This window comes from Dryobates pubescens, chromosome 7, assembly GCF_014839835.1.
Source record: "Dryobates pubescens isolate bDryPub1 chromosome 7, bDryPub1.pri, whole genome shotgun sequence".
In the NCBI taxonomy this organism is placed as follows: domain Eukaryota; kingdom Metazoa; phylum Chordata; class Aves; order Piciformes; family Picidae; genus Dryobates; species Dryobates pubescens.
The window spans coordinates 43,034,313-43,047,197 of NC_071618.1; the positions used below are offsets into that span (position 1 = coordinate 43,034,313).

At 51.4% G+C, this 12,885-nt stretch overlaps 1 protein-coding gene across 1 annotated transcript in view; it reads left to right on the top strand.

The window, feature by feature from the left end:
- The window catches only part of RB1 (RB transcriptional corepressor 1), an 85,285-nt gene extending 78,151 nt beyond the window's left edge, over positions 1-7,134 (top strand). Inside the window, exons 24-27 of the mRNA XM_054163120.1 lie at positions 268-298; positions 1,730-1,872; positions 4,139-4,188; positions 6,628-7,134. Coding sequence (XP_054019095.1) covers positions 268-298; positions 1,730-1,872; positions 4,139-4,188; positions 6,628-6,701 — 298 coding nt within the window. The 3' untranslated portion in view covers positions 6,702-7,134. The remainder of the gene's footprint in view (positions 1-267; positions 299-1,729; positions 1,873-4,138; positions 4,189-6,627) is intronic.
- Positions 7,135-12,885: the final 5,751 nt, after the last annotated feature.

Below are 12,885 nucleotides of genomic sequence, written 5' to 3' on the forward strand. Positions count from 1 at the left end.
GAGACTGTGTCCTCTTGCTCTGGTGCTGATTGCCTGGGAGAAGAGACCAACCCCCACCTGGCTACAAGCTCCCTTCAGGTAGTTGTAGGCACTGCATAGAGACATGAACATTCTCAACACAGCACAGTGTAGTTTGCACTGCTAATGCAGAGAGAGAGAGCAAGAAACTGTGTCAGTGTTTTGTGCTGAGCTGCAGAGGTTTGGGGGAAGCTGTGATCATTGTTCAATGCAGCTGAATCATAACCACTTCTCTTTTTCATTTGGCAGGATTCTGGTGTCCATTGGTGAATCATTTGGGGTGAGTTTGTGTCCTGGTTTGAGGCTGGGCAGATCCTCTCCTGCCCCCTGAGAGGGGCAATAGAATGAGGCTCACACAAATGGATTGCAGAAAGTTTAAATGGAAAAGCAATTAGTGTTATACAGAGAGCTACAAGCACAGTGACAAAAGAAACCCAAAGCATACAGAGTCCCTTACAGCACACCCAGAAGCCTCCCAGCACTTCCCTTTATCCCTATCTGAGGGTACACCCAAAACCCCCAGGGCTTGCTCTTCCCTCCCTCCACTGTCAGGCTAATCTCAGCTGGCCAGATCTGAGATTGCCCTTCCCCCTTCTCCTCCTGGCATTAGGCCTGGCCAGGCCTAAGAGGCCTTGAGATAACTGTTACCAGATAGGGAGCATCTCTCCTGGGAGCAGGGAGGGAAGAAAGAAGAAGTGAGAGAGGTTACAGAGAGATTTATAGGGAGCAGGACATTATGGGCGTGAAACACACAGCTTCCTGTGCCCACCCACTGGGCTGGACCCTCAGGACACTGGAGGTGTAACTGGTGTGGCAGCAGCAGGAGGCAGCCAGCCTACACTGCCACAGTTTGTAATGCTTGTAAAAGTCTTGCCTTGAATGCCTGTAACTTCAGGAGGCATGGGGCCAGCCTGCTGACAGCTGCAGGAGTGACCTGTCAGAGTCTCTACATTTCAGGTGGTATTTTATGGAGTCTGTAAGCACAAAGACTCCAGGGGGGGTGTCCTGGCCACTCCTTTCAAATCCCCACCTTTCACTCTCAAAATGTTTTACATATTATGTAGTTGTTTTGACAGAAGAGTTCTTAAACTGCAGAGCTTTAGCACTCCTGATTGATCTCTTTTTTTTATAGAGGATAATCTGTCACAGAATCAGGCAGGGTTGGAAGGGACCACAAGGATCATCCAGTTCCAACCCCCCTGCCATGGGCAGGGACACCCCACACTAGATCAGGCTGGCCAGAGCCTCATCCAGCCTGGGCTTAAACACCTCCAGGGATGGGGCCCCAACCACCTCCCTGGACAACCCATTCCAGGGCTTCACCACTCTCATGGGGAAGAACTTCCTCCTCACCTCCAGCCTCAATCTCCCCACCTCCAGCTCATTCCATTCCCCCTAGTCCCATCACTACTTGATGTCCTGAGCAGTCCCTCCCCAGCCTTCTTGGAGGCCCCCTTCAGATCCTGGAAGGCCACCATTAGGTCACCTGGGAGCCTTCTCTTCTCCAGACTGAACAGCCCCAACTCCTTCAGTCTGTCCTCCCAGGAGAGGTGCTCCAGCCCTCTGGCAGGTTTGGCTGGCTTCAGGATCCCTTTGCCATTCTTTTCCTGTTTTCTTGTGCCTTCAGACTTCTGAGTAGTTTCAGAGGATAACTTTGGGTGGCTTTCAGGATTCATTTGCAATTCTTTGCCTATTTTTCTTGTCCCTTCAGACTTCTGACAAGTTTCAGAAGATAAACCAGATGCTGGGCAGCAGCGATGGGCAGCTGAAACGCAGCGCGGAGGGGGGCACCGCTCCCAAGCCGCTGAAGAGGCTGCGCTTCGATATAGAAGGGCAGGACGAAGCAGATGGGAGGTGAGAGATTGCTCTCAGTGCTCTGGTCACCTCACAGCCATTTATTTGCTTCTCAGGGCCTTCTGTCCTAGCTTCTTCCTGAAATCTCAGCTTGTGTTAGTTTGTGAGCTTGAGTAAATGCACTAAATGAGAGGCGAGCAGTGTAGAGCAGAGTAGAGTAGACTAGAATGGGATAGAATAGGATAGGATAGACTAGAATAGGATAGGATAGAATAGAATAGAACAGGATAGGATAGAATAGGATAGGATAGACTAGAATAGGATAGGATTAGAATAGAATAGAATAGAATAGAATAGAATAGAATAGAATAGAATAGAATAGAATAGAATAGAATAGAATACGATAGGATAGGGTAGGGTAGGATAGGGTAGGATACAGAATTAACCAGGTTGGAAAAGACCTTTGAGATCATCAAGTCCAACCTATCACCCAACACCATCTCATCAACTAAACCATGGCACCAAGCACCCCATCCAGTCTCCTCCTAAACACCTCCAGGGATGGTGACTCCACCACCTCCCTGGGCAGCACATTCCAATGGCCAATCTCTCTTGCTGAGAAGAACTTCTTCCTAACATCCAGCCTAAACCTCCCCTGGCACAGCTTGAGACTGTGTCCTCTTGTTCTGGTGCTGGGTGCCTGGGAGAAGAGACCATCTCCCACCTGGCTACAACTTCCCTTCAGGTAGTTGCAGAGAGCAAGAAGGTCTCCCCTGAGCCTCCTCTTCTGCAGGCTAAGCAACCCCAGCTCCCTCAGCCTCTCCTCACAGGGCTGTGCTCCAGACCCCTCCCCAGCTTTGTTGCCCTTCTCTGGACACCTTCCAGCAACTCAACATCTTTCCTAAACTGAGGGGCCCAGAACTGGACACAGGACTCAAGGTGTGGCCTAACCAGTGCTGAGTCCAGGGGCACAATGACTTCCCTGCTCCTGCTGGCCACACTGTTCCTGATGCAAGCCAGGATGCCATTGGCCGTCTTGGCCACCTGGGCACACTGCTGGCTCATGTTCAGCCTACTCTCAACTAGTACCCTCAGGTCCCTCTCTGCCTGGCCACTCTCCAGCCACTCTGGTGCAGTGGTGTGTGGTGGTTTGAGCCTTAATTGGAGTTTAAGAGGTCATATGGCAGCAAAACAAAACCCCAAGAATTCCTCCCTACCCCCACCGAAGAGACTGGAGTTTAATCTACCACAGAATACCCTGCAGTTGGTTTGGAAGCAGGAGAAGTAAGTTTTTTAACAACACATATACATACAGCAGTAAGAGGGAGGGTTTACAAGGGTAAGGAACAAGGATGAATAGGAGAATACCCCAAGCCAAACTTGGATGGCCTTGTGTCTGCCTCGGTGGATGTGGATTTCAGTCCTTCAGAGAAGCCTGGATGCAGCAGGGAGAAGACCAGGCCTGACCACGTGGCAGAAGCAGGAGGCCAGCAGCAGTTCTTGGTTCTTTTGAACAGGCCAGGCAGGAGCAAAGAGAAAGATGGCCTCAGTGTCTTCCTTTGTATAGGCTTGCTGGACAGGGAGGGGGAGTGGAACAGCCCACCTTCCACCTGGGGGACCCCTCCTTCTGGCAGGGGGAAACCAAGTCCCTCTCTGTTCACCTGGATCAGGTTTGTTATGTCCCCTGGGGTAGCAGGGCTCTCTCAGCCCTCCCCCCAGGATGGGTGTAGCCCAGCACAGGGGTGGTAGCATAATATTTGTCAGGTAGATCCTTTGAGGTCAGAAGCAAAGATGTATTCAGAGGCTGGACATCCAGCATCCCAGTGCTGCTGCTGAGTGGCTAAACCATAGCATCAGGCAGGGTTGGAAGGGACCACAAGGATCATCTAGTTCCAACCCCCCTGCCATGGCCAGGGACACCCCACACTAGATCAGGCTGGCCAGAGCCTCATCCAGCCTGGGCTTAAACACCTCCAGGGATGGGGCCTCAACCACCTCCCTGGACAACCCATTCCAGGGCTTCACCACTCTCCTGGGGAAGAACTTCCTCCTCACCTCCAGCTTCATTCCATTCCCCCTAGTCCCATCACTACCTGAGATCCTGAGCAGTCCCTCCCCAGCCATGCTGTTGTCTTCAGTCAGTCTCATCAGAGGAATGAGCAACCAAGCAGCTCTTCAGCTTAGTGATGGCAACAAAGGGTTTGAGTGTGTGTAAGAGAAGGCAATAGCACTGGCATCAACTAACCTTGATTTAGAGTGAGATTAGGAGGGTGAAAAGGTGCTTCTTTTCAGACTGCCTTTTAATCATAATGCTTTCTCTCTGCAGCAAACACCTACCCCAGGAGTCCAAGTTCCAACAAAAGCTTGCAGAAATGAGTGAGTATTATTTTCATTAGCTGCACAGCAGTGGGTGCCTTGGATCAAGCAGTTTGTACCCACTCAGATCCACACATTGCTCAGCCCTGATGTCATTTCAGGGACTTGCTTCGTTTTCTGTGCTGGCTCCTTTCTTCTCCTTGCTCCATTTCCATCTCAAACATGCAGATCACAAAGTGGGAACCCTCAGAAGCCTTTCTGGAGGGCTTTAAATGGCACAGCAGCATAGGGGGTGGTGGATTACATCTGAGCAGGAAACTGGAGCATGACACTGGGACTCTTGACATGGAATTAAATGCTTGCCAGGGATTTACTGTCTGTTCTGCTGACAATCCTTAGCTGAGAGCTTGCAGGTAGAAAGCAGGAGGCACTTCTGCAGCATTTAGTTGGCCAGGACATCATTTTTTCAGATAGTATCAGTGGGGTAGAGGAAAATTGCATCCAGAGGGAAATTCTGTGTAGTTGTGTGTGTTGCTTTCCCCTCTTGCATGCTAAAATGCTGTGTCAAACAGCTGTGTCTTCTGCTGTGGCTCAGCATTTCTTTTAGATGGTCTGGAATCACTTTTCTCCTTGTCAAATGAAACTCAGATCTAGCTCATGGAAAGCAGAACAGCCCCATTCAGAATCAGAGAATCACCAAGGTTGGAAGAGACCTCAAAGATCATCCAGTCCAACCTGGCACCACAGACCTCCTGACTGAACCATGGCACCAAGTGCCACATCCAATCCCCTCTTGAACACCTCCAGGGACAGTGACTCCACCACCTCCCTGGGCAGCACATTCCAATGGCCAACAGCTCTCTCTGTGAAGAACACTTGAGAGAGGAGCACACTTGGTCTGCCCTGGCACTCTAACCCTCCAGCAGAATCTGAACAGATTTACCCATGAAAAATTCTTCCCTAGCAAGGGTTTGCTCATTGAGATAGGTGTGAGTATGGATCCAGGGGAAATAGAATCCTAGTCAGTGAGGTTGGAAAAGACCTCAGAGATCATCAAGTCCAACCTGTCACCCAACACCTCAGGACTAACTAAACCATGGCACCAAGTGCCTCATCCAATCCCCTCTTGAACACCTCCTGGGATGGTGACTCCACCACCTTCCTGGGCAGCACATTCCAATGGCCAATCTCTCTTGCTGGGAAGAACTTTCTCCTCACCTCCAGCCTAAACCTCCCCTGGCACAGCTGGAGACTGTGTCCTCTTGTTCTGGTGCTGGTTGCCTGGTAGAAGAGACCAACCCCCATCTGGCTACAACCTCCCTTCAGGTAGCTGTAGACAGCAAGAAGGTCTCCCCTGAGCCTCCTCTTCTCCAGGCTAAGCAACCCCAGCTCCCTCAGCCTCTCCTCACAGGGCTGTGCTCCAGACCCCTCCCCAGCTTTGTTGCCCTTCTCTGGACACGTTCAAGTGTCTCTATGTCCTTCTTAAACTGAGGAGCCCAGAACTGGACACAGGACTCAAGGTGTGGCCTAACCAGTGCTGAGCACAGGGCACAATGACTTCCCTGCTCCTGCTGGCCACAGTATTCCTGATGCAGGCCAGGATGCCCTTGGCCTTCTTGCCCACCTGGGCACACTGCTGGCTCATGTTCATCCAGCTGTCCATCAGTACTCCTACATTACAAATCCTGACAGTCCTCATGTCCTGTGTAACAGTGAAGAAAGTGCCTAATAGGCCACACCTGGAGTCCTGTGTCCAGTTCTGGGCTCCTCAGTTCAGGAAAGATGTTGAGTTGCTGGAAGGTGTCCAGAGAAGGGCAACAAAGCTGGGGAGGGGTTTGGAGCACAGCCCTGTGAGGAGAGGCTGAGGGAGCTGGGGTTGCTTAGCCTGGAGAAGAGGAGGCTCAGGGGTGACCTTATTGCTCTCTACAACTCCCTGAAGGGAGGTTGTAGCCAGGCGGGGGTTGGTTTCTTCTCCCAGGCAGCCAGCACCAGAACAAGAGGACACAGCCTCAGGCTGCACCAGGGGTGGTTTAGGTTGGATGTTAGGAAGAAGTTCTGCACAGAGAGAGAGTGATTGCCCATTGGAATGGGCTGCCTGGGGAGGTGGTGGAGTCACCATCCCTGGAGGTGTTCAGGAGGAGACTTGACAGGATGCTTGGTTGCATGGTTGAGTTGATTAGGTGGTGCTGGGTGATAGGTTGGACTTGATGATCTTGAAGGTCTCTTCCAACCTATTCTATTCTATTCTATTCTATTCTATTCTATTCTATTCTATTCTATTCTATTCTATCCTGTTCTATTCTATTCTGTTCTGTTCTGTTCTGTTCTATTCCATTCTATTCTGTTCTGTTCTATTCTGTTCTGTCCTATTCTATTCTATTCTATTCTATTCTATTCTATTCTATTCTATTCTGTTCTCTTCTGTTCTGTTCTGTTCTGTTCTGTTCTGTTCCATTCTAATGCCATTCTGTGCCCTGGTTTGTTTTTGCCTTGTTCCAGCCTCCACTCGAACCCGAATGCAAAAGCAGAAGCTGCAGGATGGAAATGATACCTCAGCCAGTGAAGACAAGTGAGCTTCTTCTCAGGACCAGGGGCTGCACTGCAGGTCCTCTTAGATTGGGCTGGTTGTTTGTCTGTTTGTTTGGCAGCCTTCATTACCTGAGTTGCTTTTTTTTTAGTTGCCTTTTGGTTTGGTTTGTTTCCCCCAGACTCCCTAGATGAAAGCATTTGGACTTCTGCAGTGTTTCATGAGACTTTGCCTCCTGATGTAGCATTATATATACAAAGCAAGCCACTGAACTTAATTTATATATCTATTTTTTTTGGGGGGGTGGGGGGGAGGACATTAAAACCAGCCTTGGCAAGGTGTCTTAGCTTCTTACTGCAGCATCACTGATTGAAGCCTGTTCAGTCTAGCTGGACTGAATGTCTCTGCCTGAAGACAAAAGTGTTAGCTCCAGTGATTTGAAATGCACTAAGGTTGTTCCTTTGTTTCCTTCAGAGTTCATTTTTAGGTGATGATTTTTTTTTATCTGTTGCTTGGAAATGTTGCAAATGAGGGGCCAGATGCTGCAAGGATTCCTGTCTCTGTATGCAATGAGTGCTTTCTGATCCCCTTTGACTTCAGCTGCACAGCAGTCCACAGACCTTGCAGAGTCAGGGCATCAGGTCAGAAGTGCCACCTGAGCTGAGAGTGAACTCGTTGTGGAGCCATACTACTGAAACCAGGGCTTAGGGTTTGGTTCATTTCCCTTCTCCAGCTCTCACCCCAGGGCCATTTCAGAGGGCAGTTCACTGGCTTAACCAGATCCATTTGCAGGGAGTGTGAAGCCCACAGAGATCCATCCCAGAATCCCACAGAGATTCATCCCAGAATCCCACAGAGATTCATCCCAGAATCCCACAGAGATCCATCCCAGAATCCCACAGAGAGAGATCTATCCCAGAATCCCACAGAGATTCATCCCAGAATCCCACAGAGATCCATCCCAGAATCCCACAGAGAGAGATCTATCCCAGAATCCCACAGAGATCCATCCCAGAATCCCACAGAGATCCATCCCAGAATCCCACAGAGACTCATCCCAGAATCCCACAGAGATTCATCCCAGAATCCCACAGAGAGAGATCTATCCCAGAATCCCACAGAGATTCATCCCAGAATCCCCCAGAGACTCATCCCAGAATCCCACATAGGTTCATCCCTGAATCCCAGAGAGATTCATCCCTGAATCCCCCCAGAGAGAGATTCATCCCTGAATCCCACAGAGCCTCTTGCCAGAAGCTGCAGCTTGTTCCCACAGACCAAGTCCTCCCTGTTGCACTTTGTTGACTTGGAAATGTCTCAGTCATTAGAAGAGACAAAAGGAGCTCCAGTCTCAAATGCCACCTGGTACACAGAGGGGGTTCAACATTCTCATGGTGCAGAGTTCCCTTAGTCCCTTGAGTGTTTCACCTGACTGTAGTCAAGCCAAAGAGCTTGAGAAGCAGGCACCAAGCCTCTTCCCTGCAGCTGAGAGCTGAGGAGTGTAGCCAGCTGGCTTCCAGCTAAGAGCAGCCTGGTGTCTCCAGAAGCACAGGGCATCTCCCACAGGCCTCCCTGCAGTGCCTGCACAGAAGCCTGGCTCAGTGAGCCCACCTGGGAAAATCATTCTGCCTTACCTAGCTGAGAAGGCAACTTGGGAACTGCCACAGCTAGCAAAGAAAAACCCCAACCCCCCCAACCAACCCAAACTGGGTTCAGTTGCTGAGCCCAGTGGTGGAATTTGCCTTGCAGTCACAGAGTGTTTGCAAGACAGCTGCTTAGGGGAAGCACAGGTTTTCCTTCCAGGAGAGTGAAACACCAATAAACCAAAGGGAGGCTCACTTTGAAATCCCCCCTTGGAATGAACTTCAGCTTTGGCAGAGACTTAGAACAGCTGTAGCAGGAAAGTGCTGCTAGCCATTACACAAACACCTCCCCCCCATGCCTTTGCCAGGGAGAAACTGTTTTACCTGACCCCAGAGTACTTAAACTAGGACACCTTCAAGATCAGTTCTTGTGCTGAGCAGAAGCTAGTCCTAGACCCTGCTCCAACTCTCCCAGCAGCACACTGCTGTGCCAGTAAGTTCTCCAATGAAACTGAGTGGGGGATTCCTTTTAAGTCTCAGTGTGGCTTCACCCTCACTCCTGACAGATGTACAGGAGGAGCAGGAGTACCTTGTGCTTCTGACCTCACTTTGCACAGTGTCTTGCAGGAAGGATGTGTGTTACCATTGGGGTACACTGACCATAAGCTCTGTTACAGCCATTGAAGTTCTTCCAGGATCCTGTGGCTGGAGTGGTGACCTTACAGAGTCCAGTACCAAACCAGACTGATGATTTCTTTACTGTGACTATGTGTGATTTCTTCTGTTGTTCAGACTGAAGGCTTTGCATCAAATGTACAATAGTCTTTTATACAACTAATCAGTTTCTCTCCTTTCAAGACAAATAAAAGAGCTTTTAAAAAGATTCAGAGTTGGGAGCTTCCTTTTATTAGCTGAGAAGGCAACTTCATTGGAATGGAATGGGAGAGGGGAGGGGAGGGGAGAGGAGGGGAGAGGAGGGGAGAGGAGGGGAGAGGAGGGGAGAGGAGAGGAGGGGAGAGGAGAGGAGAGGAGAGGAGAGGAGGGGAGAGGAGAGGAGGGGAGAGGAGAGGAGAGGAGAGGAGAGGAGAGGAGGGGAGGGGAGGGGAGAGGAGGGGAGAGGAGGGGAGAGGAGAGGAGGGGAGAGAGGAGAGGAGAGGAGAGGAGAGGAGAGGAGAGGAGAGGAGGGGAGAGGAGGGGAGAGGAGGGGAGAGGAGGGGAGGGGAGGGGAGGGGAGGGGAGGGGAGAGGAGGGGAGGGGAGGGGAGAGGAGGGGAGGGGAGAGGAGAGGAGGGGAGGGGAGGGGAGGGGAGAGGAGGGGAGGGGAGAGGAGAGGAGGGGAGAGGAGAGGAGGGGAGAGGAGAGGAGGGGAGAGGAGAGGAGAGGAGAGGAGAGGAGAGGAGAGGAGAGGAGAGGAGAGGAGAGGAGAGGAGAGGAGAGGAGAGGAGAGGAGAGGAGAGGAATAGAACAGGAATAGAATAGGAATAGGAATAGGAATAGAATAAACCAGGTTGGAAGAGACCTTCAAGATCATCAAGTCCAACCTAGCACCCAACACCATCTAATCAACTCAACCATGGCACCAAGCACCCTATCAAGTCTCCTCCTGAACACCTCCAGGGATGGTGACTCCACCACCTCCCTGGGCAGCCCATTCAGATGAGGGCATTGTTCTCACCAGAGCTCTTTCCAGGCTCATCAGGGCCTGGCAGGTGCAGGCCTGTGCTACAGTCTGGGTCACTGCTGTTGAAGAGGTGCTGGAGGCACTCCTCCAGAGAAGCTGGTGTCCACATTTAGGAGTGTTCCTGTCATTTCACCACTCTGCTTTCAGCTCTGGCAGAGCTCTTGAAAGCAGCCCAGGATGTCAAAGCTGCAGTGTAAGCCACCATGACTTTGTGGGCTGTGTGTCTGGCATTGGCCCTGCCAGCTTTGCAGGCTCCCTGCCATCACTTCATTGGAGTCCATAGGTGCCTGTGACTCATGCCTCTGCAGAACTCAAGGTGCTATTTGCAGCTCTGGCAGTCATGACAAAGCTCAGAGCACAAAGGGCAGTGGCTGACTTGCCAGGCCCTGCCCCCTCTAAAAATACATTTTCAGTGCCTTAGTTTTAGGCAGATACAAATGCAAATGTGTATGGAAACTACTGGCTTTGCACCAGGTCTGGAAAGCACAGAATCAGAGAATCAATAAGGCTGGAAAAGACCTCAGAGATCAGCAAGTCCAACCTAGCACCCAACACCGCAGGACTAACTAAACCATGGCTCCAAGTGCCACATCCAATCCCCTCTTGAACACCTCCAGGGATGGTGACTCCACCACCTCCCTGGGCAGCACATTCCAATGGCCAATCTCTCTTTCTGGGAAGAACTTTCTCCTCACCTCCAGCCTAAACCTCCCCTGGTGCAGCCTGAGACTGTGTCCTCTTGTTCTGGTGCTGGTTGCCTTGGGGAAGTGACCAACCCCCACCTGGCTACAACCTCCACATCCAATCCCCTCTTGGTTCTTGTGGCCCATGTGCAGAACCTGGCACTGAGCTGTGTTCAGTCTCATGCCCTTGGACTCTGCCCATCTGTCCAGCCTGGCAAGGTCCCTCTGCAGAGCTCTCCCAAGGCTTTACTGTCTACAGCAGGCTGGAACTGGGAGCACAAAGGAAGCAAACTGACAAAAAGTGAGTGAGACTACCGGTTCTATGAAGCCCAAACTGCCTTGCTAAGGAAGCATTGCCCCTTTGGCTGCAGGAGAATGGAATGGAATGGAATGGAATGGAATAGAATAGAATAGAGTAGACCAGGTTGGAAGAGACCTTCAAGATCATCGTGTCCAACCCATCAACCAATCCAACACCACTCAAACAACTAACCCATGGCACCAAGCACCCCATCAAGTCTCCTCCTGAAATCCTCCAGTGATGGTGACTCCACCACCTCCCCAGGCAGCCCATTCCAATGGGCAATCACTCTCTCTGTGTAGAACTTCCTCCTAACATCCAACCTAAACCTCCCCTGGCACAGCCTGAGACTGTGAGGAGGTGCTGAGCTACTGTGTGATGAGCTTGAGCCTGCCCAGGACAGTGGTACCCTGCTCCAGTACTATCACTCCATGGAGTGGTGTCTCTGGGGAGCAAGGATCTCCCTAGAGCAGAGAATGGTTTTGATCAGAGGCTGAGTTAAAAGCAATTCACACTCACAGTTTGTTTGGGTCTTTGAAGTAAAAGAGCAGAGACATTTGGAGGGACTTTTTGTAGTGCCAGCTGTTGGGAAGGCCAGCCTGAGCAAGCAGCCCTTGTGAGTGGCATGGGTGCCCCAACTGGTTCCCTGTCCTCGTGAGGCTGGCTGTGTGCCAGCACAGTGCCATGCATGTGGGCAGGACCTAGTCCAAACTGCTGCCCGAAGGCTGGGCCCTGCACTGGGCACTGCACCCTCTGGGTGCTGCTATGACTAAGAGAATGCTTGCAGCTGGCTCTGGCAGTTCTTGAGCCCAGGACTGAAAAGGGCAGACTTTGCTCCAGCCACCCCTGGCTTAACCATAACACCAAACTGCCCAGCCCCAGCTTACACAGCATTGCTTTCTGTCTGTGTTCTGGCAGGATTAGTGCTGGCCTACATCATAGGAGGTTTGCCCTACCATGCCACTGTGCTGCTGTCTGTGTTAAGCTCCACTGTGTGCCTGAGTCCAGTGGCTTTGAAGCACACACTGGGCAAAACTGCTCTCCCCTTCCCAGGAAGCTGTGGTTTGGATGAGACTGCATTCTGTTCTGGTAAGCTGTTGAGCAGATCTGTTTGAACACAAAACACTGCCACAGCTGCTGCAGTGTGGCCTTACACTGCTGGAGGAAGTTGGACTAATGACTGAGAGGCTGGCAGAACATGCTTGTATTAGCAGGAGAGGAGCCAGTATATGTGCAGGGAGAGTCTGAGGCAGATGCCTCTAATGGAAGTTTTTAACACAGCATTTCCAAAGCAACTTCTTCCCTCTTAGAAAGTCCTACTGTCTGCTTGCCTCATCCTTCCTCTCACACCTGCAGGGACTGGTGTCAAGAGAATCACAGAATCACAGAGTTAACCAGGTTGGAAAAGACCTCTGAGACCATGGGGTCCAACCTCTCACCCAACACCATCTGATCAACTAAACCATGGCACCAAGTGCCTCATCCAGGCTCTTCCTAAACACCTCCCGGGATGGTGACTCCACCACCTCCCTGGGCAGCACATTCCCATGGCCAATCTCTCTTCCTAACATCCAATCTGAATCTACCCATTTCTATTTTATTCCATTCCCCCTAGTCCTGTCACTCCCTGACACCCTAAAGTCCCTCACCTGCTCCATTTTCCCCCTCAAACCCACATCACCTGGGCTCTCTTGGAGTCTCCTCCCAGCCCAGCTGTGGACACTTTGCTCTCCCCACCCACTGCCCTATTTAATCCCCCCCAGGAAGGGCAGCAGCCCCAAGCTGAGCCCATCTGGGCTGAGGATCCTCCTCTCCTCCCTGGTGAGTGCCCCTGGTGCACACTGGGTGTTGGTGGTGGTGACTCCAAAGGCCGGGGGGCCTGCTGGCCCCCCGGCTGTTAGGGACAGGATTGATGACTGCTCCAATATCATCCACAGGTGGCTGGGGCTGAGCTTCTCTGGGTGGTATCTTGGCTGGTGAGGG